Below are 23,650 nucleotides of genomic sequence, written 5' to 3'. Positions count from 1 at the left end.
GTGAAATGATAATAATAAAGTGTCAAAGGCCAGAGGAAATTTGTTGGAGGTGAGCATAAGGTAAAGGCAAAGATCTGTTTGTATATCCTGATAGATGCTGAACTGCTTATTACCTTTCTAGAGAGAAACAAAGTCAGCAAGCTCTACCTGGTAAACTGCAGGCCACATCAAGACCTCCAAGATGCCACTGCCTGTGCCGCCTGAAGTTGAACTCAGATGTAACCCACCAAGCAGATGACTTGGAATAGAGTTAAATCAAACAACCAAGCGTACCAGTCTTAATTTCAAAATTGCTAGGTCTCCACCAGCAAAAGTTTAAAGATCCCCATTACCCTGTATCTGAATACCTTACCTTTAATATACTTATTGAGCATCTCCATTCTATACACAGAAATCTGAGGCAGAGAGGTATTAAAGCAAAGATTGTCAGCATTATAATACTTTTTCCTTTTGTCCAGCCTCTGTTTTGTCTGGAAGCTTTTTAGGCAGATGCTATCTTTTACCATATGTATGAACAAGGTCTCAAAAGCCACAATCTTTGTCAGTGCTTCTATACTACTACAGTAAAATGAAGGAGAAATAATGCAAATACAGAATGTTTTTGCTCTCCCCCTTGATCCTCCTAAACACATACCCTTACACTGGAAACCAGACTTATCTTCCTATTGTCTAGAGTCAAGGTTAATTTCCCTCACCTTATTTTCTTATTTTATAGTTTTAATCAAATCACTTATCTAATTCACAATTGTTCTGAAACACATTTTCAATTAATAAAATGATCCTAAATACAGCCTAATGCACTGAGTGCCAACTAAAAGAAAAGACACTATAATTACCAGCAGTGACAAGCAATTGGGAAAGCCATTAAACGAAACCAAAACTTCTCCCCCCGCCAACCCTCTAACTATCCCATGTTTTTGTACCACTAGAAGATATCGTAATTATGTCCCTCAAGTACATTAGCTACTTTTCTGTTTAGTAGACAAATAGTAAAGGAACTCTTTCCCTTTTATACTTCTAACATATTTCCCATATTTTTCCTCTAATTGAATTAAATATGACATGTTAAAGCAGGAAACATTCCATTTGGGACACAGACGATTGAACTTTTCTGGCAGATGTTAAATTTATTAAACATAGGACTGAACAGAATCTGCCTTATGGTATTTACAGGTTTGAGATATAATTTTAAAGTAATTATAGTCAATACACAAAATCTGGGATTAAAAGCCACTGCATAAGTGTGAAACTTCTGAGATCCTCTAAAGAGCTACTTGATCAAAAAAGCATTAATTCCGCAGTGATTCAGCTAAAGGCACAAACGACATTAAAAATAACTGAAGAATTTTTTTTCCCTGTTTTACAGACACAAAATATAATTGGGATACTGCAACTGCCCACTAACATTATGCACAATTAATATTATATATATCAACTTGATGCTAATAGTATCCAATAGAAAGGACTACACCATATGATAGTCTCACTAATACATTCAGTTTTCCTAGCAATTAAACAACATGGAAGCACTAACAATTAACATCAAGGTCACCCTCAAATAATTTTTTATTTGGACACTCCTCACAGCAGATTTATGAGTAGATTCAAAGCTCATTAAAGTGAGTGGAATGACTCCTGTTGACTTAATGGAGATTGTATTTGGTGTACTGCTTTCTGTGTTTTCCTATAACAGATTAATTACACGGTTTTGTGAATAATCATGCCTAAAATCAACCCTGTAACTTAAAGCTTCAAGCCTTACCTCACACATACATGTAACTGTCAGCAATGAGTTTGAGTGTTATAGATACGAGCCAAATTCAGAGCCAAATCTTCCCCAACTTTGACTTTTAATCTTTAAACTGAAGTCTTAACATCCCCTCTCCTTACTTCATCCTTAATTCCTGATTTGAGGGTCAATATAAAGCATGACATGCTTTTCTGACTTTAATGACCACATCAGCTTCAAAAGGATGGCTGTTGGGAGTTGGGGGGGAAGAGAGCAAGCCACATAAGGACAACAAAATACAGCAGCACAGAGAAAATAAAGTTGTCTGCAGATAAAGTCAGAAAGTTAACCTGCCCTGCGCAGCTACATAAGCGATAAAGACACACAATTTGTACTATCCATAGTTCTTTTGACATAGATGGGAGAAATCTTTCCCCTACACTAATTTGCATGGGAATAGAATAACCAAAAAGGACAAGAAATGGGTAGAACTTCGCATCATATTAAGTTGATCACACAGAAGAGTTGACAATTTTTCCCTTGACCTGCTACTGAAACAATTCACCTCTGTTGAATACCAGAAGAGGGGAAAACAAATAAAAATTGCTCAGTATTGAATTGCAGGCATTATTGAAACAGAGTTGATGGAACAACCAATTGTATTAATTTTGAGATTATGATTTTAATTAAGTAGCAGGAATATGACTTTTTTGAAAAAATGTCACATATTGTTCCTCTTTTTTATTGAGGAAACCCAACTTATACATATTCCTGTATTTTCTCAACACAAAACTACAAGGCATGCTTTGAAAAGAACACATTTGAAAGTCTCTCTTACAAGATATCCCACACTAATATATTAGCAATGTTTCTACAGACATAGCTGGATATTAAATACATGTGAATAGTTCCAGTGAACCTCTCAGTACGGAGGTTCAGTTTTAGATATAATTAATGACAGTAAATGAATGAGTCTATAACTGATGACTGTTGACTGAGCCAATACCAAAACAACTAACAAAATCCCCATTTCCTAAATCAGGAATTCAGTCCAAGTGTTTTTATTTCTAGCAGGCAATTCTGCAGCAAAGGACTGGTAGGATTAATGCATACTAAATCAAATACAGACTACTAGTGTAATAATCACCTTAATCTAAGGCACGAGTTTATGGTTTGCAGCAAGAACAGCAACAAGAACAGAAGATCTAGTCTGAATATTCTTGTTGCCAGATGCTGCCATGCTGGAGCACAATGACTGAGTACACCTGGTCCTGCCAGGCATTTTGTCTACCAACATATTCTTTCAGCAGTCATGAATTCCCTATCAAAAAGAAGCGGCTGACTTTTTATTTCATCTTCAGGGAAAAGAAAAAAGTCACAGGTATGAAAATATTCTTCCTGTGCAGAGAAGAAACTGCAAAGTGTACTATTTGTCAGCCAATCAGGAATTTTGAATTTACTGCAATTCTTGTTTCCGAGTTCAACAATATCCAAATCAAAATGATGTGCCTCGTGAGAGCACTCAAGTGCCCTATTTCATAGGGGCTGACATGCTATTTTATCATCACACTGCTGTGCTTGAAGGAAACCCTCTGCATTTTGTTATAGCTTTTTAAACGATTAGTAGTGCAAACATGAACAGCTTTCTTACTAGCATTTTTGACCTCCCCAAAAATGAAAAGTCAGGTGATACTAATGTGTACTAATGTCAGTGCATGTATAAAGTTTTCAACACCTCCTACGATAGTCCAGTACTTCACAGGATCATACCCTTGAAATTCCTATACAAAAAATTTCTGGGACAATATCTGAGAATGAAAGTTTGGTACAGTCTTCTGGATTTTAAAAAACTTGTACTGTCACCTTTCTTCCAGGTGATTAGAGGATAAATCTTTATACAGCACAGCAGTGTTCAATACTGTAAAAAAAGCCAGAGAGAAAAAAAAAAGCCACCACAAACATTCAACATATTAACATACAGCATCAAATGGGATCTAGAAGAACCTAAAAAAACCAAATTGGATTTTCTTTTTTTTTTTTTTTTTTTTTTTAATAGCTTGTAGATTATCAAGTCTGCAAAGCATCTAGATCTTCATGTGATGGATATATTTTGCATGCTTGTTCTAGTAACTCTGAAAAGACATTGGGCATCAGGAGGATATGAAAATGCTTAACTCTATGTTGTTTCTTATTAGCAAAGTTCTTAAAGTTCCAGAAAATCTTGTCATTTATACTCATACGATATGCTTTGTCTGAAGGCAAAGTTCATACACACACACAAAAAAAACAAAGACTCCAAATTTCCATTTGTGAATACACAGGTCATGTCACAACATGTTTGACAGAGGCCATTTAAAAACAAACAAACAAACAAAAAAACCCACTACAATTCATCCATACTGCCTTGACATTAAATGTAGAACAGGGGGCTTGGCTACATAAAATATTCAGTAGTTCTCCAGTGTGATTATTACCATTATAGAGACAAATGTACTTTATTTAAAAGTTAAGCATTTAACCCATTTCTGATTGATGATGCAAAAAAGGACTCTCTTAAGCAGTAGAAGCTACAGTATTGTACTAAGATCATACATACAATTTAGTCCACAAGAAGGCTGGTACACCAAGAGCTAGATCCAGCTCTCATTTTAAAAGGATTATAGTCTATTCCTTATCTTAAAAAGCTGCATATACTAGATCCATGATTCATTTATCTCAAAACCACATGGTAATTCTAGAGATAGCAAAAAAATGAAAGACAAAAGTATTTAAAGATAATTTCCTGCTGAGTTCAAATATATGCCAAATGGTTCAACAAGTATTCAACACCATGTTTGCTGACTTGCAGGTAAATAAAGCGTATCTCTTCATAGTAGTTTGAACAGTTGCTGACTAAATGACTTTGTGTTGCTAGAACTTGAATCAAACCAGTTACCAGAACAATTACTAAAAATATTTTAATAAATCTATTCTTACTCACCAGGAAACTTTTTGTTTACTGCTATGCACCAAACTACAGTCATAGTAAGGTTGTTAAGAAACTAGATGCAAAATTCAGTCTCTCCTTTCCTACTAGTACATCTGTTTGCCACTTACCTTAAACAAGCTTCTATCTTTTCCATAGTAATGAAGGACACTGAGGAATTTTAGTGGTGCCAAAACTATTAGCAGCAGCTAATTACCGTACATAGCAGGACTACTGGCCAGTTCAAATCGACCTGCTGCCCCCCTCCACTCTCCTGTGTAATCACTATCCCTAGGTGCCCTCTCAGTAAGAGGGGGAGATAGATAACCAACTAGTAAAACTGTTTTTTCTAAGACGGATCAACTGCTTAATGCAAAGGTTATTCAGTTTGATTTGGTGTTGAAATAAGTAGTGAGGAGCTGGGTGATTAATAACTCTAACATGACTGTAAATGTTAGCAGAGTTGTTTATTATGGAGATACCAAATTATATTAAGCTTTAACTCTGTCATTCTTATGCTGAATATTTCTTCAACTTGCCTATTTCCTCTAGGTACTTAAGAAAACTAGCTGTAAAATAAGATGCAAAGGAATGTTCTTAAAAGCAACAGAATTGGTATGATCAACAAATAAGGAATTTTAGGTCCAGAAGGAGCCATCTGTCCTTGCAGTGGCAGAATCAATTCTTGGGGGAGGACAAATGTAGATTTTTATCCTGTGATGCTCCATTAAATGCTTAAGATGTGTGCTGAGATAGGTGTTACTGTAATAACCATAATAAATGTTCCTTCAGGTTTGTGAAAACCAGCATGGAACTATTGGGGCAATCATTAAGGATGATTATTGATGTCTCTGATGGAAAGAAATGACTAAACTCTTACTCAGGAAATCATCTTTTCATGTGAATAATTTCTCCTATTACAGCTCTCTCTCAAATCCACCCTGTTTCTGGAAGCCGATGGAAAAAGCTTATAGTGGGAAAACATGAGCAATATTTTGTGTTTCTGACACAAAAAAGAACCTTGAGTTTAGTTCTGAACACAACTTAGTTTGCTCTCCTCTTGGAATTGTTTCTGTCCCTTAATAAATCTGAGGTATCACTGGTGAAACCGGGGTAGTTGTCATACACTGACGGCACCATTCCTGCATGCCAGATGAAAGAACAACCATGGAAGAAATGGACAATTTTTCTTCTGTACTAGAAGTCTCACAGGTTCTTCTGGTTTCTGTAACATCCCTTATTCATTATGGATTTGAGGACATTAAGGATGTCATGGCAATTTTAATATCATATAGAAATCACCAAGTCTTTTTCCCAACCCCCTTATTTAAAAAAATCACTCCGTTCCTATCCTGATGTGAAAAAGTATTATGAAATAAGTATCAACAATAAAGATATCTATGCAAATACCTCTTTTTACAGATGTGTATATATACATATAGACACGCACACATATATATTCTTTCTCTGTGTACTTAATAGTTACACTTTAGGGATCTTACAGGATGAAAGCCACTTTATAAATGAAAGATATTACATATCCTAAGAGACATCTACTTATCCTTTATGATCTTGCTTAATGTTCTACTAAATCATGCTTAGCCTGTTGCTTTCCCACTTATATCCTCATTTACTACAATGAATTTTAAATTTAAACCTTTTCGAAATGGTTCTTTTAAATGTCCCCCACACCTCTGGCACAAATTTCCTCACAACTTCATCAGACTCTGGAGATTAACACATAGGATTGGCATAGTTTTCTCTGTGTCAGAATACTTTTAGGCTGGACTCAGAACAATAACAATTTGAAAAAAAATTATATGTCAGTGCATGATGGCCTATCACTCATCCACAAAATTTAGTGGATTTTTTTTTTTTAATGGATAAAGGACAGTCAGCATCCCAGATCATAAAAAGAAGCTAATTCAATTCAAAATGTCTTCACACAACTCATCTACCATTCAAACTCTCGTAAAAATATTTTAGGGGCAAGAGGTAAATAGGTATTTTCTTGGCACTCTGTGCCAGGGTGAATTTTTGTTCAGATAAAAGACTTCAGCAATCTTTGAATAATCTCTCTCACAAAGATTTATGGAAGCTTTGCCATTAAGTTTTATGGATGAAGGATAAGACCTAAGTGTGTTTTAAAAGAAAATAAATTGGTTGCATTCCAGAACTGCATTTGGTTCTAAGCTTCCACAAGTGTCCTGTGGATGATACCAGTTACTGCAGGGAAAACCGAGAACTTTAAATGCAGTTCAGGGCTTGAAGGAATTATGATTTTTATATGTTTTCTAAAAAAATGTGTTCATTTAAAAGCATTTTTGCCTGTCAGTTTTCATTAGTCTGTTAATAATTTGGAATAAGTAACGAGGTTTGTTTTGCATTTGTTTCAAAAATCACCTCATTTCACCTTTGAATCACTGTTAAATGTATTCTATAGTTGTCTTAGCTCTACTTGCTACCAAAAAGCACAAAGTCCCTTTTCCTGGATAAATACATCCCTAGCTCACATAAAATCTGAATGTAGATTACTCATAGAGAAAAGCACTGAACATTCATGGAAGCTAACACCTTCTTGTTTCACAGTCAATTATTCATGTTTCCAGTCTATAAGACCATTTTTCTCTCCTTAAATAACCAAGTACTTCTCATTTACATGCTGAAGTTGTGCACTGAGGGAAATAGAAGAAAAGCTAGCCCACACGTTTGATCTAAGCATTTATACATACAGTGAATAAACTTACAAGACACACTTTGCCCAAAAAAGGAACATTAAATTAATGAAAACCACCAGTGGCTCATGTTCTTTATAGTATTTACTCTGGTATTCAACACAATATGTAATTGTTGCTATGGCAACTGCCACATCTCTTGGCACCATAATAATTCCTAGATAAATGGATCTTTGTCAGAGCAAACTCCAAAGCCAGTGTATATGAAACCTGCATCTCTTTGGTGGTGGGAATCTGCAGAGTTAAGTTGGAAGTATAAATTCAGTCCAGGCCTGAGGGAAAGCACAAGCCTATCAATAGAGGTGAGGCTCTGCTGCAGAGCTGAGTAAAAGCAGGGAGCATAGCTATATGCGAAAAATCATAACTGCTGTGTACTGCCATGGGACTTGCAGGGTCACTCAGAAACAGTCCAGCAAAAAGGTACAGGAGTCACGTCCGTACAGCACTGTCAGACAAACTCCTGCTTTGAGGGTTTGATCTAAAGTCTGCTGGAATCTGATTATTTCAGCAGGTTCTGGATCAGGCTGAAGGATGAAAAGGGAAAGTAGGTGACTGGAATTTCTAAGGAAAATAGCTTATTTCAGTGGTTAAGGGGATTTCTTATTTTAAAAGAGCTCTTTGTTGTTCCCCCCAACAGCAAGTGGTCTGCACAGAGGATTTTTATAAAAAATATAGCCAAAAAGGCAGCTAAATGATACTACAGAATGACCCATTGATGAGAACAAGCTCTTGCTTTCATTGACATTAATTAAGATGTATTCTGTGAAACCTGCAATGTAGCATTGCAGATTTCAAAAAAAAAAAAATTTGCATCCTTTCACTGGTGATTAAAGCAGGAAAAAGTAACTTACCAAAATATCATCAACATACAGGTATTAAGTTCTAAAATCACTTATACCTCAGCTTTTTATGCACAAATTCCAAGTCAATAGGTGTTTGCAGTGTGATAACGAACACAAGTAAAAGAAGTAATAACAAGTTAATCATTTAACAGCTAGTAGATCATTACTATGTTAAGCTTTCTGCCAAACTGAACGCAAAAGTGAAAAGATTAATTTTCTTTTGTTTGCTCTTTAAGAAAACCCATCTTTATATGCCTGAAGATCATCTTCATATCCAAAGGCAAAATATCTCCACAGCTTTTCTGAAAATGGTATTCTATAAACTGTTTTGATCAGTGTAATAACTCAGAAGTGTATCGTAGATATTGATGTACCTCTGTGACTTACTCTATTTTGTGCCTTAAAATCAAATGCAAAACATGGCATTTTATTTATGCAGTGCATTACTTTTTGCAGCAACTGCTATATGCAAAATCTAATAATATGAAGCTCTTCTAGCCTGTTTGTCAATATCTCCTATGAGAGTCCATCTTCATACTTTTGCACAGTCATTCTCAGCCTATTAGGAACTCCATTCTAAACTGAAAAAATGCTAATATACATTAATGGGAACAATTGCTTGCTATATCAGAGAGACTTGTTCTTGATCTTATTTTCCAAATAAATTATTGAACTGCCAGATGACTAAACTCAACTATTCACTTCCTTGCGTGAATATTTTTTCTGTGAGAGAATCCTGATTCATAGAAAGAGTATTGATCTTTTATCATCTGTTTTAAGGCAGAAAGCCATACATATAGGATTTAAGGCTCTAGGCACTTTTTATCTCATATCAATAAAATTTGCAATCTCTATCCTGCAGGGATAAAGTAGAGAGTAACACACAAACAAGAAATGCTAACATTTAAATCCAAGGAGCTTAGTTTCATTATTTCTGTTTGATGCTTTAGGAAACAGAGGCACAGGCGTAAAGCAGCTTGCACAAACACATACGTCCAGGCAGTGAATTAGTAGGAAACAGAATTCAGGTCTGCAAGGCAGCTGGGGAAGTTTTTGGCCAGGCTGCCTGTCCTGTCCCCGCTATAATAAACACAGCAGGGGACCGATATTGGGAAAAGCAATGGTTTGACAAAGGGTAAAGTAGAAGCAGCATATCTGACTAGCCCTCTAGCTGTTACAAAGGGGACCGGACAGAGTAGCAGGACTAGAGCAACTTCATTTCCTTCAATCTGAGCTACTACTGGAAATTATTTTAAACTTTCATTGTCTACAACATGCTGTCTCAGGGTGTGCTCCTCCCTCTTATCTCTTCTTTTCTTTCTCTTATTCCTTTTCCATCTAGTGCCTGAAAAGTGTCCTGAGGGTTTGACAATTTTATATTTAATCATTTCATCCTTCTGTACAGAAGACTGCTGGGCACCATACAGTGAAGTTACCACCAGCCTGGAGTTTCTGAATATCTGCCTGCCCTCTTATGTGCTTTGGTGCCAGACTCTTGATATCTCACTCCCCCCATCCCATGTCTGTGATGCTGTTAACAAGTAAAAGGTCTAAATAACTCCCTTTGCTGGGAGGAGGGGAGCTGCATTTTGAAAAAAAGAAAAAAAAAGGCGACAGAGAAAGATTGTTTCCCAAGGTTTTCTTTTAGTTCCCAATGTGCTAAGAGTATATTCATTAAAACCAGCATTAGATTACAGAGGGGAAGAAGGACTAGCAGACAACCATTTTATTTAGGCTTGGAGGACACAGTTCAATTCCCAGCTTGCTGCCTTTTGCAACTTACAGTCTGTTATGAGACCCTACAAAAGATTGGCTATACTTTCTGCCTTCCACAAAACCACTCTTTAATAAATAAATAAATCCACTAATGTCTGGTCAAATGCTCAGAGCTGACAAAAATTCCAACTTTCAGTTGTCCTACTATTTCCATAAAACAAAGCAGGGACCAAGAATCTGATAAGACATGAATTAAAAAAAAAAAAAAAAAAAAAAAAAAAAATTTGCAAATCATCAGCTCGGTCAGTTTTTTCCCAACTAAGGCTTGCAAGTGATTTATTTTTCCATCAGGGATCTGAACCTTAGCAATTCTATGAATTATTCAGAATGAACCCAAAGTTCATTGTGGGAATCCCAGGTAAAACAAAACATTTCCTTGTCTTTTTTTAATATCAGCAAGCACTCAAGTCCTGACTGTGTAAAAGGGTATTAAATGAACATTGGGCAAAGCAGAGCACAAGCACAGATGTGTGTGCCTCACCAGCACTACCCCATGGTCAATGCAAATGAACTTCATTTCTTTCCTTGAGTGCTCTGACTGCCTGAGGGTACAAGTGTGTACACACATATAACTTATTAAAAAGATGACACACGACAATGTTACACCTTCCATAGGGCCATAGCAACTCTTCTGTGCACCCATATTCCACATGCCTCTCAAAAACAACAGTAGCTTTTTTAAGAATACTCCCCTCTGTCAAGGCAGACAGAAACCAATATATCTTGCAAAAATCATAGGTGGAAAGGGGCACTAATAGCAGGTTGTAGAAAGCAATCTAACTAAATCTGATGGACAGATTTTTGCTCTCAATAGCAGGTATGCATCTCTGTAGGTATTGACATTCATGGGTTTTAGGGTATTTTGCAAAAACATGCAGACATCTGGAAAAGCAGCAGTGCTGTATCTGCTTTTCTGTCATCAGACCCTGCAAAAGATTCTGTGATCAGAGAGCAACAGCCAAGCTGGCTGATGAAGTTGAGGAACCATCTATCTTCTCATATTGTAGTCAGGGCCACCCTTTGATAGAAAGCTGCAGGCTCTGCAGATCTAATAGGCTTCTGGCAAAAGATTATGAAAACATGCCCTTCGGACTCAAAAAGAAGAGTTAAATAGTAAGTGGTATTCTAACAGCCACTGACTATGCTATAGCCATGAAGTTAATTTCAGTTAATCACACAGGTCTGATCAGTGAGGCCAGCTGGAATCTTCCCACCTCTTCGGCAGGAAAGAACCGCACCCCTCCACCACTAGAATACCAAAAGCTTTTCTGCACACTCCAGACTGCACCTCTAAATATTTTCAATATTCATCTAAAAAATTATTGGTAGCAATCAAAGTTTTAGGAATTATGCTATCTCTTCCTAGGCTCAGACTGCCAGTCAGCACATTAGAGATCATTGTTGTCAGTCATTTCAAAACATGTTGGGAATCTGCAATTAGAAACGTTAACAATGGGATTTCACAGATGTAGGTTACATGCTTTCAGAAAAGAAACGGCAGTTGCTGGCAGTGGGGAAATACTTAAGAACTACTTATCCCCTAATTAAACAAGGTACTGTACTCTTAAGTACTGAATGCTTCGCAGTGCTCTACCATGTGCTCATCTTAACCCTACAGAATTATGCTGAATTACTAAGGCTCCATCTGAGCATTTCTTAGCCAAGACTCCTTGCATAAACAGATGGAGCAGTTCTGCTGTTTCCACGCTGACACATTTAGACTTCAAAAGTACAGGATTAAGTTCAAATTTATCATAAAATCACTTTAGATAGGACGCTGTAATCTTTATATCCTTCTCAAGTATGACAAACAGACAAGACTGTCTGCGTTGAGTTTAAAATAGGCAAACAATAGCTGAAACAGTTGGTAAAAAAATATTGATTTAACAGCTACAGAGTGCTGGTTGAGGCCAGAGTAGGACCGCCAGCCCCAAAGATCTTTATATTCCCTTGAAGAAGGGGATGATCCTCACTAGATGGATTTCCCAGGACACATTAATGCATCATGTAACTCCCAATAGCACTGCAAACACCAAGGATCACCATACTAAAAGGGTAATCTTCTAGTTATGAGCTGAATATCAAAATCCATAAAGAAATGATGAATGCAGGTAGAGACGATGCAGTGATACTGCTTTGAGGAGTCACCTATATGGGAAGATTGGGTAGTGGCAGAATATGACGGATTTGGACTGGTTTTCTCTCTCTGAAGCAACAGGAAGAGATTGGAACAGAATCCAGGAGTGGGGCCAAACTGGACTTCGCTTTTGAATATAGTCTGGTAATAGATTTCAACATTAGGCATCAATTAATATTGCTGGAACATTTTGAGGGGAGACTACCCAGAACCCAAGTAGGACATAAAGAGAAAAGGTCACCAACAAAGCTACATCGTAGTCTGCGAAAATACACATCTGTTAATTCCTACTCACGACAGATTTCCCCTAGATTGTAACTTCCATAGAATATCTCCCCTCAAAGACATTGAAGGGCTGCTTCTCTAAGAAAACCAGAATAAAACTTCAGAATATGATTCTCAGAGTGAGATCTTTACACATAAACCAATCCCCTGAAGCTTAACTCCAGACCTCCTGTCAGAGATGTCTCACAACTCCTCTGTGGTTTCAGTAACTTTGAACTAGAGAATGAGAATCCCCATTTTGAAACTGCTCCTAAGATTTCAAAACCCGGAGTGAAAACAAAATCATTTGAACATTCTTGTGAATGCAGAAGGAGGAGCATGCCTTGCTAGTTTGAGACACAGGACATCCAAGTGCCCAGCTCCTGCAAGTGTAGCTTTCCAACTCTGAATTTGGCAATGCATGGTCCTAAATCCACATCTCCACCATGTAAGAGACTCTCTTGAGTATGACATTGTTAAAATTTAAATTTGTGAAGAAACAGCATGTTTAAATAACATTAAATTCCTTTTAAGTGTTCTGATCAGCTCTCTGCAGTTACACATTCTGGTACTTCCTCTCCTGCTGGCAATCTATATTCACATCTTGTGCTGCTTAAAGTGCAGATCAAAACCTTTCCTCAGCCATGGACTTTCAGAAGTTTGTTCAATCTTTCTTCTAAAGCTAATTTTTATTTTTTTATTTTTTTTTTTTTAGTGGAAGACTTAAGTTATACTAAGCTACTGTTGGAAATATAATGAGAATGCTAGCAGCCCAAAGTCTAAATATCAAAACAAGACAATAGATGAGTCATTTTTATCAAAACTTCTTTATACTTCCTTGAAATTATAGGTCTTTAAAGGTACCAGGCTTAATTGCCTAGTAAGCCACTGTCTTACCTGCCTCTCTCCTAAATGCCATGACACAGAAGTGAAGGCTATCTCACATCTCCTTTTATTACTTTTATGGGTGTGACGTAAACAATCAATTTGTGAAGCAATTTTCCCCCATAGTATGTGGTTAGTATTACACTGAAATTCAGAAGTGGAAAAGAAAGAACAGTGTCCACTTCAGTGGACAGAGTGGAACAAAAATCACTAGTGTATAGAGACAGAGTGTAAATATGTGTTGCTGCTTGTGTGCAGATGTTTATATAGTTTAACACATAGCAATATCAGATAAGCAGACCTATATGAAAATTTAAATTCCACAGCGTAGAATTCATTCTCACCTACTTAGGCTTGGAGTGAATGTGAAGGTTCTGTAAATTCCAGATTACACATTTAGACTATGATTTTCCATTTTCAGTTATGGCCAAACTGTGGTTATCTCGCATAACGTACACCAGAAGAACCAGTCAATTTTGATACTTGGGCTCTTTCATTTGAATCAATTCTTTATGAACGTTCAGCATTTACACCTGAAGATGTAATACATCTTTCAAAACCTGGAAAATTTGTATTTTAAGTTAAACTAAGTGCTAAAAAGTTACAGCAATATCTGAATTGAAGACTGATTTTTCACCTCTGCTAACATTAAAACTGGTTACAGTCCTACATGGCACATGTAAATATCTAGCAGCATCTTCTTGGCACTTTGTTCTAGTCTTCTGTATTTATCTTACCTTTAATGCACCATGTTTTTCATTTGCTCCAACAATCAAAATTTCTGCCATATCCTCAGCATGCTCAGACCGCGCATGGACAAACAAGGCTCTGCCAGCTTCTGATATATTCTTTAGTGCAACTAAAGACCCATCACGTTCCACCTTAAAGTCTGGGTTAGAAACTTCGAAGTTCAATTTGTTATTCCCCTTGCAGTCATCAAATTTCACTGGGGGGACAAAAAAAGAAAAAAAGAAAAAACACAATTATAAGTATCCACTTTGGAAGATAGACTTCAAACATCTTTATGTTATTCGCTTGTCTACAGATCTCAGAAGAAATCTCTCCCAATGTAAGGGGAAAAACTATCAAAGAAGCTTTATATTTGTGTGACCATAATCCATAGACAAATCTTAGGAATATGCACTTTCGGAAGGATGAAGAGATTTTGACCATACTAATTGGGGAAGTAGGGGATACACAAAATACTTTGGACACGAACATTTTGCGATCACTCAAATCAAATGCACAAAATACACACCTAGTTCTACAAATGGAGCAGTAGCAGTAGAGATCTTGTTATCTTCCTCATCGTAACCTGAGATCTCTAAAGGCTCTTCTGCTGACAAAGTGGTTTCAGATATCCAGTAAATCTTTATGCTTGGAATTCGTTGTTTACAGAATATTCAACCTCATAGTCTACTTCAAAAACGTTACATAACAGAAAAACCAAACTATAACATGTTTCTTACTACCAACCAGGATCGTGATATAGCACACAAGCTGCACTATCAGTATAGGTAAGGATTATTAGAACTTTTAATTAAAAAGTAGCTGTTAATAATCCTGTTCCACTTTATACGAAAGATTTAAAATATTTAGGAAGGCTGACAAATAGAAAACTGTCTCTAAAGTACAAAGGTTTGAGACTTTGCCTCAAGTTCCTTCTCTGAGTCCAGTAGATACACTTTGCACAAATACTGGAAAAAACACTAGTGATGTAACTACCAGCTATATGATTAAGAGGTCTTCACCACAAACTTGTAATTGCTAGGTAAACTTTTCCGGTTTTGACATCTCTGAACAATATATTTGCATGTGAAGGGGGTTTTTTTGCAGACAATCTGTTCTATATTCCCTACCTGCTCCTTGAGCTGCTGTAAACTTTTCACTTATCTGTATGCTCTCAGTATTTTGATTTTACATTTCAGTTCTATTGGATCTTTAAAAACTGCATTACACTTCCAGAAATTAATACAGACAGGGATACAGATCACAGAAGATCAAAGAATGGAGTTTTACTGAAAATAAAGCACTTTGCATAATTGTTTAAATTCACACTATAGACTTATTTTATTGGGTCTTTTTTTTTTTTTAAAGAAAAAAAATAAAATCCCAAGTTCTCTCACAACCTGGCCAATACCTAAGCTTTTCCTGACTATGTAATCTCTGTAACTGGTCTTAAAGCACAGATAATCTCATAGTGGATGGCCACAAAACCGTCCTGGGAAGTTACACAGAAATCCTCTTCATCAAATTTTGCATCTCTTTCCAGACATACCAACTTGAAGACAGGGCTGCCACAGGACCTTGTGGAGATCCTTCCTCTCTGGGCATTCACTGGGATTGTATCCCAAAGTAAAGCCACCACAGGGAAAAAGAACTGTTGCTTGTTCCAGAATGAGAATACAATTTCATTTTATGACAAATATTGATGAGAAATAATTAATTAATTTAAATTAATTAACCAAATGCAAAATTATCGAATGCCCAAACTTCAGAATAAAACAAAGACTATGAGACATAGGACACTATTTGCCAAATTGACAGTGGTAGGTTGACCTTGGGCTGCATCCTGACACCCACCCAGCCACTCTCTCACTCCCCCACCTCAACACTACTGGGGGAGAAAATCGGACAAAAAAGCTCGTGGGTCAAGATAAAGACAGGGAGATCGCTTACCGATTACCTTCACAGGCAAAGCTGATTTGACTGGGGGAAAATTAATTTAATTAATTGCCAATTAAAATAGATTTGGATGGTGAGAAAACGACAAAATGAAAACCACACCTTCCCTCCCTCCCGCTTTTCCCCAGGCTCAGCTTCACGCCTTCCTTCCCAACTCCTCTGCCTCCTCTCCCCGAGCGGCACGGGGGGTTGGGAACAGGGGGTTACGGTCAGGACCTAATGGCTGCTCTCGGAGGTTCCGTCCTCCTCCTCACACTTTCCCCTGCTCCAGTGCGAGTCCTCTCCAGGTTCCTTCAGGACAGACCCACCTGCTCTGTGTGGGGTCCTCCAGGGAATTGCTGCTGTGGTACCTGCTGCCCTTTCTCCTCCTCCTCCCCCCCCCCCCCGCCCCTGGGGTTCACACTGCTCTCTCACACTTTTTTCCCCTCACCCCCAGGCAGAGTTTTGCCCCTTTCTTAAACGAGCTTCCACAGAGGAACCACCAGCCTCGCTGACGAGCTCAGCCGTGCCCTGTGCTGAGGCAGCTGCGGAACCGCCCGGAACCACCCAGAACTGGCTGGAACTGGCCAGAACCGGCTCTGTCCAGCATGGGGCAGCCCCACCTCTCCTCACAGAGCCCCTCCAGCCCCCGCTGCCAGCACCCGCACACCCTGTGCATCGACAAAGGCATTAGGAGCCTGAGATGGGATTTTAAAAGATTAAAGTTGTGATTCTGTGAATTTGTGCCTGACTATCCTCTCACCGAGACGAGTCCAAACTCTGTAGTCACCAGAGTCTCTTGCATAAAAATTATCCCAGCACCTGTAGGATCTCCTTCTGCACAAGTTTTACTCTTGCTTACATATTTTTAACTAAAAGCTGCTCCCGTTTCCTCTGTTTTACTTGAAGGCAAGTGAACTATCCTTGGATTCACACTGGGATAACAGACAAGAATTTCATCACCCCGTTTTCCATCTCTTTGAATTTTGCAGAAAGCAAGGAGGATTTATAAATCAAGAAAAAAGAAACAAAAAGCTCTTCCCCTCAGATACTCCAATCCCTCCAGACAAACCTATCTCAGTCTCCCATGTCACAGAGCCCTGCTTGAAAAGTCTTACACTGCAGTAGAATCAGGAGGGAAAAATGACACAGAATTTGGGAGCTGTAGCAGTTTTAAACAATTTCACGGTGCTCAGATTGTGCTGGTGTCCATGCTGCTCTCCAAGGCTAGGAATCGCTAGGAGAAAGGGTCTTGTGCTAATGGTAGGATTTTGATGGAAGCCTCGCTGTTAGCAAGGCCTCCCTGGTGTAAAACCACCTGTTGCAATTTATGTTGGTGGTCTGACAGGCATTTTAAGAGATTCATTGCAATCTCCTAAAGCTATCAAGCCACAAAAAAGACAAAATTTTCCTATCACCACAAATGTGAGAAGTTGAAATTCTCTATTGTGATCACTGTACACACCGCAGCCTTGATGAATTATGAGAAGATTCTCTTTTAACGTATTCTTTTCTTCTCTTAAAACAAAACACACCCCCAAAATAAATAAAATAAAATAAACAAAAAAAACACCCAAAACAAACCAAAACAATGAAACAGGGTCTTAGGAAGGTACCTTGTTATACTGAATAAATATGTACTTTTCATATTCAAAAACTACTGGTAATCTACTCTCTATTAATAGTTTACAACTGGAACAATTTGGCATCACTCTCTAAGAAATTAATTATCAAGAGTAAAAGGTGAAAAAAAACCAAAAGAAAAGCCTAACAAAACTATGATAAATAATCACTTGAAAACAAACAAAGTTCAGAGTTATAGCATCACCCAGCCAGACACTACAGGTCACATTCAAAAAGACTCCACGCTGTGTTGTGCTTCAAAAAGAGGGAAGAAGCTGGCTGAGAGTACGCTTCTCCCACCTTGCTGCTCAACATTCGCAAACCTTGAGATTCCTGCATTGCTGCTGAGTGCACAGCAGAAATTCAAAGGCCACATGCAGATTCGACACATGGAATCTGGAGAAGTACTTGGATCTATATTCCCTTGGAGGTACAAATTTGACACTTTTAGACCTGTTATATTTTGCGCATCTATTGACCTTACTTTATGAAACCCTGCAACTTCTACTAACAAGGGCAGAAGCAGAGTTCTTTGAAAGAGGGAAACTGTTTTCTTACCATATCTCATCCAAAAGCACTGATGCTTTCAATTCCCAATTCTACCACAGAAACAAGAGTATTTGATGAGGTTAATAGCAAGGAGAGGGAAAGAAAATGAAAAGGCTCTGAGAAGTATTGATATGTAGGAGAGAAGTTAGAAGCGGGTGGAAGCAGTCGAAGGAATCATAAGGATAGAGAGCATCAAAGATTATTTGGACCAAGGGCCAACAGAGATGAAACCGAAGCCAATTTTTAAGAGACCTGAAGAGAACTGTAGCCTTAGATAAAATCCCTAGTCTGAAGTTAGGGGCAAATGTGAACTTTATCAGAATGATGATGTTTCTTGGACTGGGATGACCAGGGAATGTCACACGAGATTGTATTGCATTCCCAGTCGTTCTCACAATGCCCCTCACTGGGAACATTTCTTTCTTAAAATTCATGCGGATTCTAGGGAAAAGCCAATGCAGATACCCAAAATTTGCAGTACTTGAGCTGCCTGTACCAGGCTCTAGTAGCAGCTACATAGCCTAAGGAGCTGGCCTTGGCCACACTTCCCTGCCCTGCCAGGCACTCAGGAGAGATCTGAGGAGTTTCGGCTTCATCAGCTTACTCAGATTTCCCACCTGTGGCACTACACCTGTCTCAAACCTACACATTGTTGATGACCTAAAAAAGCATAGCCTGTTAAATATAGGGCAAATAGGATTTTTAGTTCTTATTCTCTGGTGAAGAAAACTTGCTTTGTACACAAAGCCTGTGTACAAATCTCTACGTAAAATCTATAAAGAGTGATTAATGAATTACTCCTCATATCCTCCAAGTACTAACCACTATAACAAGAAACTAGACAGGGCTTTGTGGATATCAGTTGTAGGAAGGTTCAGATGGATCTTGAAGAAGCTTTCCAGCTAACCATTAAAAGAGGGTGCTGAGGACATGCTGAATACCTACCATTGCAAGGTTTTAACACGAGGTTAATCAAATACCAGCTTAATCCCAAATCCCTCAAAACCAATCTCAGTACCTGATCCTGCTTCAAACTGAGAGGATGGACTAGCTGGCACCTGAAAGTCTTTTCCACACATAAAAGTTCTAGATTCAATTAATTTCCCTGTCCTTTCAGGTTTACATTACCTATGTGGTAATGTAAAAGTCTACCTACGTGGAATTCATTCAAGAAAAAAAAAAAAAAACCTACAAAACCACAGTGAACCAACCACTGTGTCTTACTACGCAGCTTACTCATCTAGCTGAGTCCTGGACACTGAACTCTCTCCCAAAACTGAAGGAAATTTGGGCATGGGACTGAGAACTTCTGAGTACAAAATGAGCAAGCACACACAAGAAAACAGGAAACAGCTCAGCTTCTCAGTGGAACAATGATCAAAAGTGCCAGGTTTCAAGAAGGAGGTATGGATGTCTCTTCTCAGAAATAAAACATCCCATTACAAAGAGTCCTTCCAATAAGATCTTTTCAAATTAATATTTAAACAATCCCCAGGTACCGAAAAAATAAAGGTAGTTACCAAAATCTGCCAATTGGATGGATAGCACATGCTCCAGGGAGTCTGCCAAGGTTCATGGAAAGAAGAGACCAAACCATCTGGCAGTCTGCCTAAAATGAAAAAGTGGTCTCCCAACATATAACACTTCACTGCTTGGCAACCATAATGACGTATGATCATTATGATGTACGATGATGTTTACGATGCTCATGCATTTGTCGCAGATATGAGGTGTGAGGAAAGCCATGAGGTGGATAACTGACATTATTCATACTACCCAGCTGCGTTATAACAGATTGGACAAGTGACAGCCTCATGAGAGTGGCCACACACACTACAAACTCCCATGTCCTCCTGCATACTCACTTAGTGCTCGAGCTCAAGGAGTTTAACTAGATTGTGAGGTCTTCAGAGCACAGGCCACCCATTCACTCTGTGTCTGTACAGCACTTGAAACAAAATGATTCACGTTTGGTGCTCAAGGTGCTACAGCAGTGCAAAAAATTAATAATAGTAACTCTTCAGCTATAGCCCTAAACTAAAATTTTGATAATGCTACACCAGACGTGACTAGTGATTGTGTCTCATTGTCAAGAATTCAAAGGGCAGTTAAAACAGTGATCCAATATTTATTTACATGAAGGTGGAGTTCTTCATTGATTGATGCATATACAACTCTTTCGATGTTCCTAGTCATGCTCCAGCTGCCAAATGAGCATCTTTATTGTGCTTAATATGCCACATGGTATGAGACAGGCTTCAAAGCTCCTTGCAAGCAAAATGAAAATACCACCAAGCGTCTCCCAATGAAAACCAGCATGCACATCACTCATCACCCTCTGTTCATTTCTCAGCCTCCTATGTTAGACTTTTACTCCTTTCTGTAGGACAGCTTATTCACATGTGAATTGTACACACTATTTCTGTCCACCAAGCAATATTTATTGTTAGTAATACACCTGCATGAATCCCAAGGCTTTAATTGCTGACTTTGAGCTTATCATCATCAAAAGACCTGTTGGAAAAATGATTCTTGTGCGAGATCCCAAGTCCATTACTCCAATGATGGGAAACTGAAGTTGCTGTTGGAAATATTACCCTTTATGGATCTCAGCAAAAAATCTCAAGTTCCTGCGATTCATCATTTCAGTGCATCCCATTCTCACTTTATGATATACCACATATGTGAGGTTTCTATACAACTGTGATATTTATGATAATGAACCACAGATGTTTTAAAAATACCATTTTAAAACATTGAAAAGTTAGCAGTTGGATTTCTCATAAACTATGTAAAAAGAAAACAACGCGAAAAAGATTCTCATATTCAAAAGCATATATTAGGCTGATATATTCCTCTTCCAAAGTATTTTTTTCCGAGTTTAATTCTCAGAAGTTTAATTTGTTTTGAACAGAAATATGGAATCCATAATTTTCTCTCTGACGAAATCTCAACAGAGTTATTCTGAATAATTAAATATACATATTTATCTATAAGCACACAAAACCTTACTCTCTATGTCTCTATGTACAGGTATTTGTATTTTTATGTTAGCTAATGGTAGCTAGCAACAAAATGGCTCCTCAGTGAGGAAATTTCACATTGAAAATACACACCAAACACACACACAGGCAGACTTAATTACTCTATCAATGAAGGTTAGGATCCTTTTTGTAAATACAACCTACCCTTGTTCATACTAGTAGGAATTATAGCATCAAGCAAATATTATCCTGTGTATTTTTTCTTACCCTTTTTAACAAATAACTTTAGATCATAGTGAAACCACAAATTGGAAGGTGTACCTGTGAGTGGTCTAGAGATGCAAGAAAAGTACATTACATTACAGCTGCACAAAGGCAACTTAAGGTCCCAGCCCAGCAGGGATTCCTCAGCTCTGCTGAAACATCCTCCCTGCTCAACGACGTTAGCAAAATAGAGAAGTTAGACAGAAACTGGCAAAGCTAAGCTTCATTAACTACAAAGAGAGGAAAGTGATGGTTAAAGCAAACGGAAATGCTTCTGAGTGCTGCTGTTGTATATAAAAATTCATAAAATACCATGACCTAGCAAAGCTCTTGTTAGCAATAAACGTTAACGCTGACTGAAAACAGCAGGCAAGTAACTAAGGAGATGGTAACAGGCCACTACATGAGAGCATTTGTTGCACTGCTGAATGCCTGACTGTGGTACAGGGTGTCACGCAGCAGCCCAACACAAACTAATAGAAACGCAGAGCATTATGAATCTTCAAGAGATGAATTATCCCATCAATGTGGAGAGGATGAAATCTACCTGGAACCAACACATCTGGACAACCTAAATCTATCCCAGAACAAAAGAGGAAACTGTTAGAACAGCTAATAACAAAGGCAGCTCAGAAACAAAAGAAATCCTGCTTTTCAAGCCAACAATATTGTCAATTAGGAGAAAGAGCTTCTCTCCCTTCCTTTGAGATGCCTTCAAAACCATCTCTGGAACATGGGTTCTGGCAAGAAGCCCACAGTGTGTTTACTTCTACTGTTTTTTCTGCAAGAATACCTGAAAAGCAGAAGGAAAAAGAATAGAAAGAGAACAATGCTGCCCCATGATTCTTCTGGAGGCAGACTTAAGTCCAGACAAGACACTGTCAAGTCAGACAGGTCCTTAAGATATGAGTTTATCATTATTTCATATCTAAAAGTGCTCTAGAAATAATGGATTTGTGGCTTAGAAGAGATACAAGCATGACTAAAATATTCCTTTACACAAATAAATCTTATTGAACATTTAAGAAAATGAACAAAATTAATTTTATGAAAATCCTTTTTGAAGGTTTTTTAATCAGTTCAATGTTAAACTCTAGCTCTGCAGCAGAATTGTTACAGAATGTTTTTTTTAAAAAAATTGACAAGCAATAGTAAGTTATTATCTCCCACTGCATGTTTATGATTCTCTGGTAGCTATGTAATTTCTTTATGTGCCCCTGAAGTAAATGATAATGATGACTTTTTTAGCATCCAGATAGTCAAAAACTGAGGAAACATGGGCAACAGTACAATGTTCATCAAAATATAACAAGAATTGCTTAATACAAACAAATACACATCTATATTTGACTTCTTTGGAAGAATAAGTACTAAATAACAGACTTTATCCTTGCACACACTTATAATGTCAACAAAACCAAACTGATTACCTAAACTAGCAAACAACCCCATGCAGTTTGTGTGTGATTAGCAGATTTATGCACAGCCCTCTTAAAATGCAAAAATTAGGCCAAAGGTTCATCCAGTGGGCACTAGGTTGTGCGTATCTGCCCTTCAGACAATACCCTTTCCACAGTACAAATGGTACCTATTAATAGTCACAGGTTTTTTTCTGTGCTGTCAAAATGCATAGCAAGAATATATCACAGGTAAGAGAGAAGCTTCCCATAGATCAAGATGAGGGATTTCACCCAGAACCCACCTGCAGCCAATAAAAGATGCAACATTTTCACTGGAAGAATCACACTGGTCCCGCTCCTGCATTACCTGGCTGCCACCAATAGTCCCAGCAGAGCTGGAAAAATTGCTAACAATTTGAAATTCTGTAGTGCAATTCACCTGAGCCATAAGTGATACTAGACTGAAGGCTCCCTCTGCCTTTGTGTAATGGGGATAATGTGCAATTCCAAAATGAGTGACTCCCTCCCCACTGAAAAGCCACGTTAGTGATGCTCTGCTCTCTCTCCTCGCCTTCTGCAGTACCCAACACTGTACTCTGGCATCTTTTCACATCTCACCAAGCTCTGCCTCTCTTATCCTAGCACATGACAGCACTACTTGACTAGATACGAGTATTGCATCAGGTGCCCTGAACTAGAGCTGAACAACCCTGCCCTATAACCAGAAGCATCACAACTTGTATTAGCCCTGCAGCACTGGGGCTGCTCTTTGGGATTCCAGTGAGTATTTTCACAGAGCACAGAGTACTAGGTGAGCAAAATAGCTCTGTCAG

The 23,650-nt window shown here is 38.1% G+C and overlaps 1 protein-coding gene across 3 annotated transcripts in view; it reads right to left on the bottom strand.

Moving 5' to 3' along the window:
• CDH13 (cadherin 13) overlaps positions 1–23,650 on the bottom strand; it is a 519,400-nt gene that overhangs the window by 328,587 nt on the left and 167,163 nt on the right. For all 3 annotated transcript variants that reach the window (XM_049806363.1, XM_049806362.1, XM_049806364.1), the window contains exon 3: positions 14,071–14,279. In XM_049806363.1, the coding sequence (XP_049662320.1) occupies positions 14,071–14,279 (209 nt within the window). The remainder of the gene's footprint in view (positions 1–14,070; positions 14,280–23,650) is intronic.

Source organism: Accipiter gentilis, chromosome 7 (genome assembly GCF_929443795.1).
Source record: "Accipiter gentilis chromosome 7, bAccGen1.1, whole genome shotgun sequence".
Taxonomy (NCBI): domain Eukaryota; kingdom Metazoa; phylum Chordata; class Aves; order Accipitriformes; family Accipitridae; genus Astur; species Astur gentilis.
Note: the sequence above shows the minus strand (reverse complement) of the source record. Positions and strands in the feature narration are given on the sequence as shown.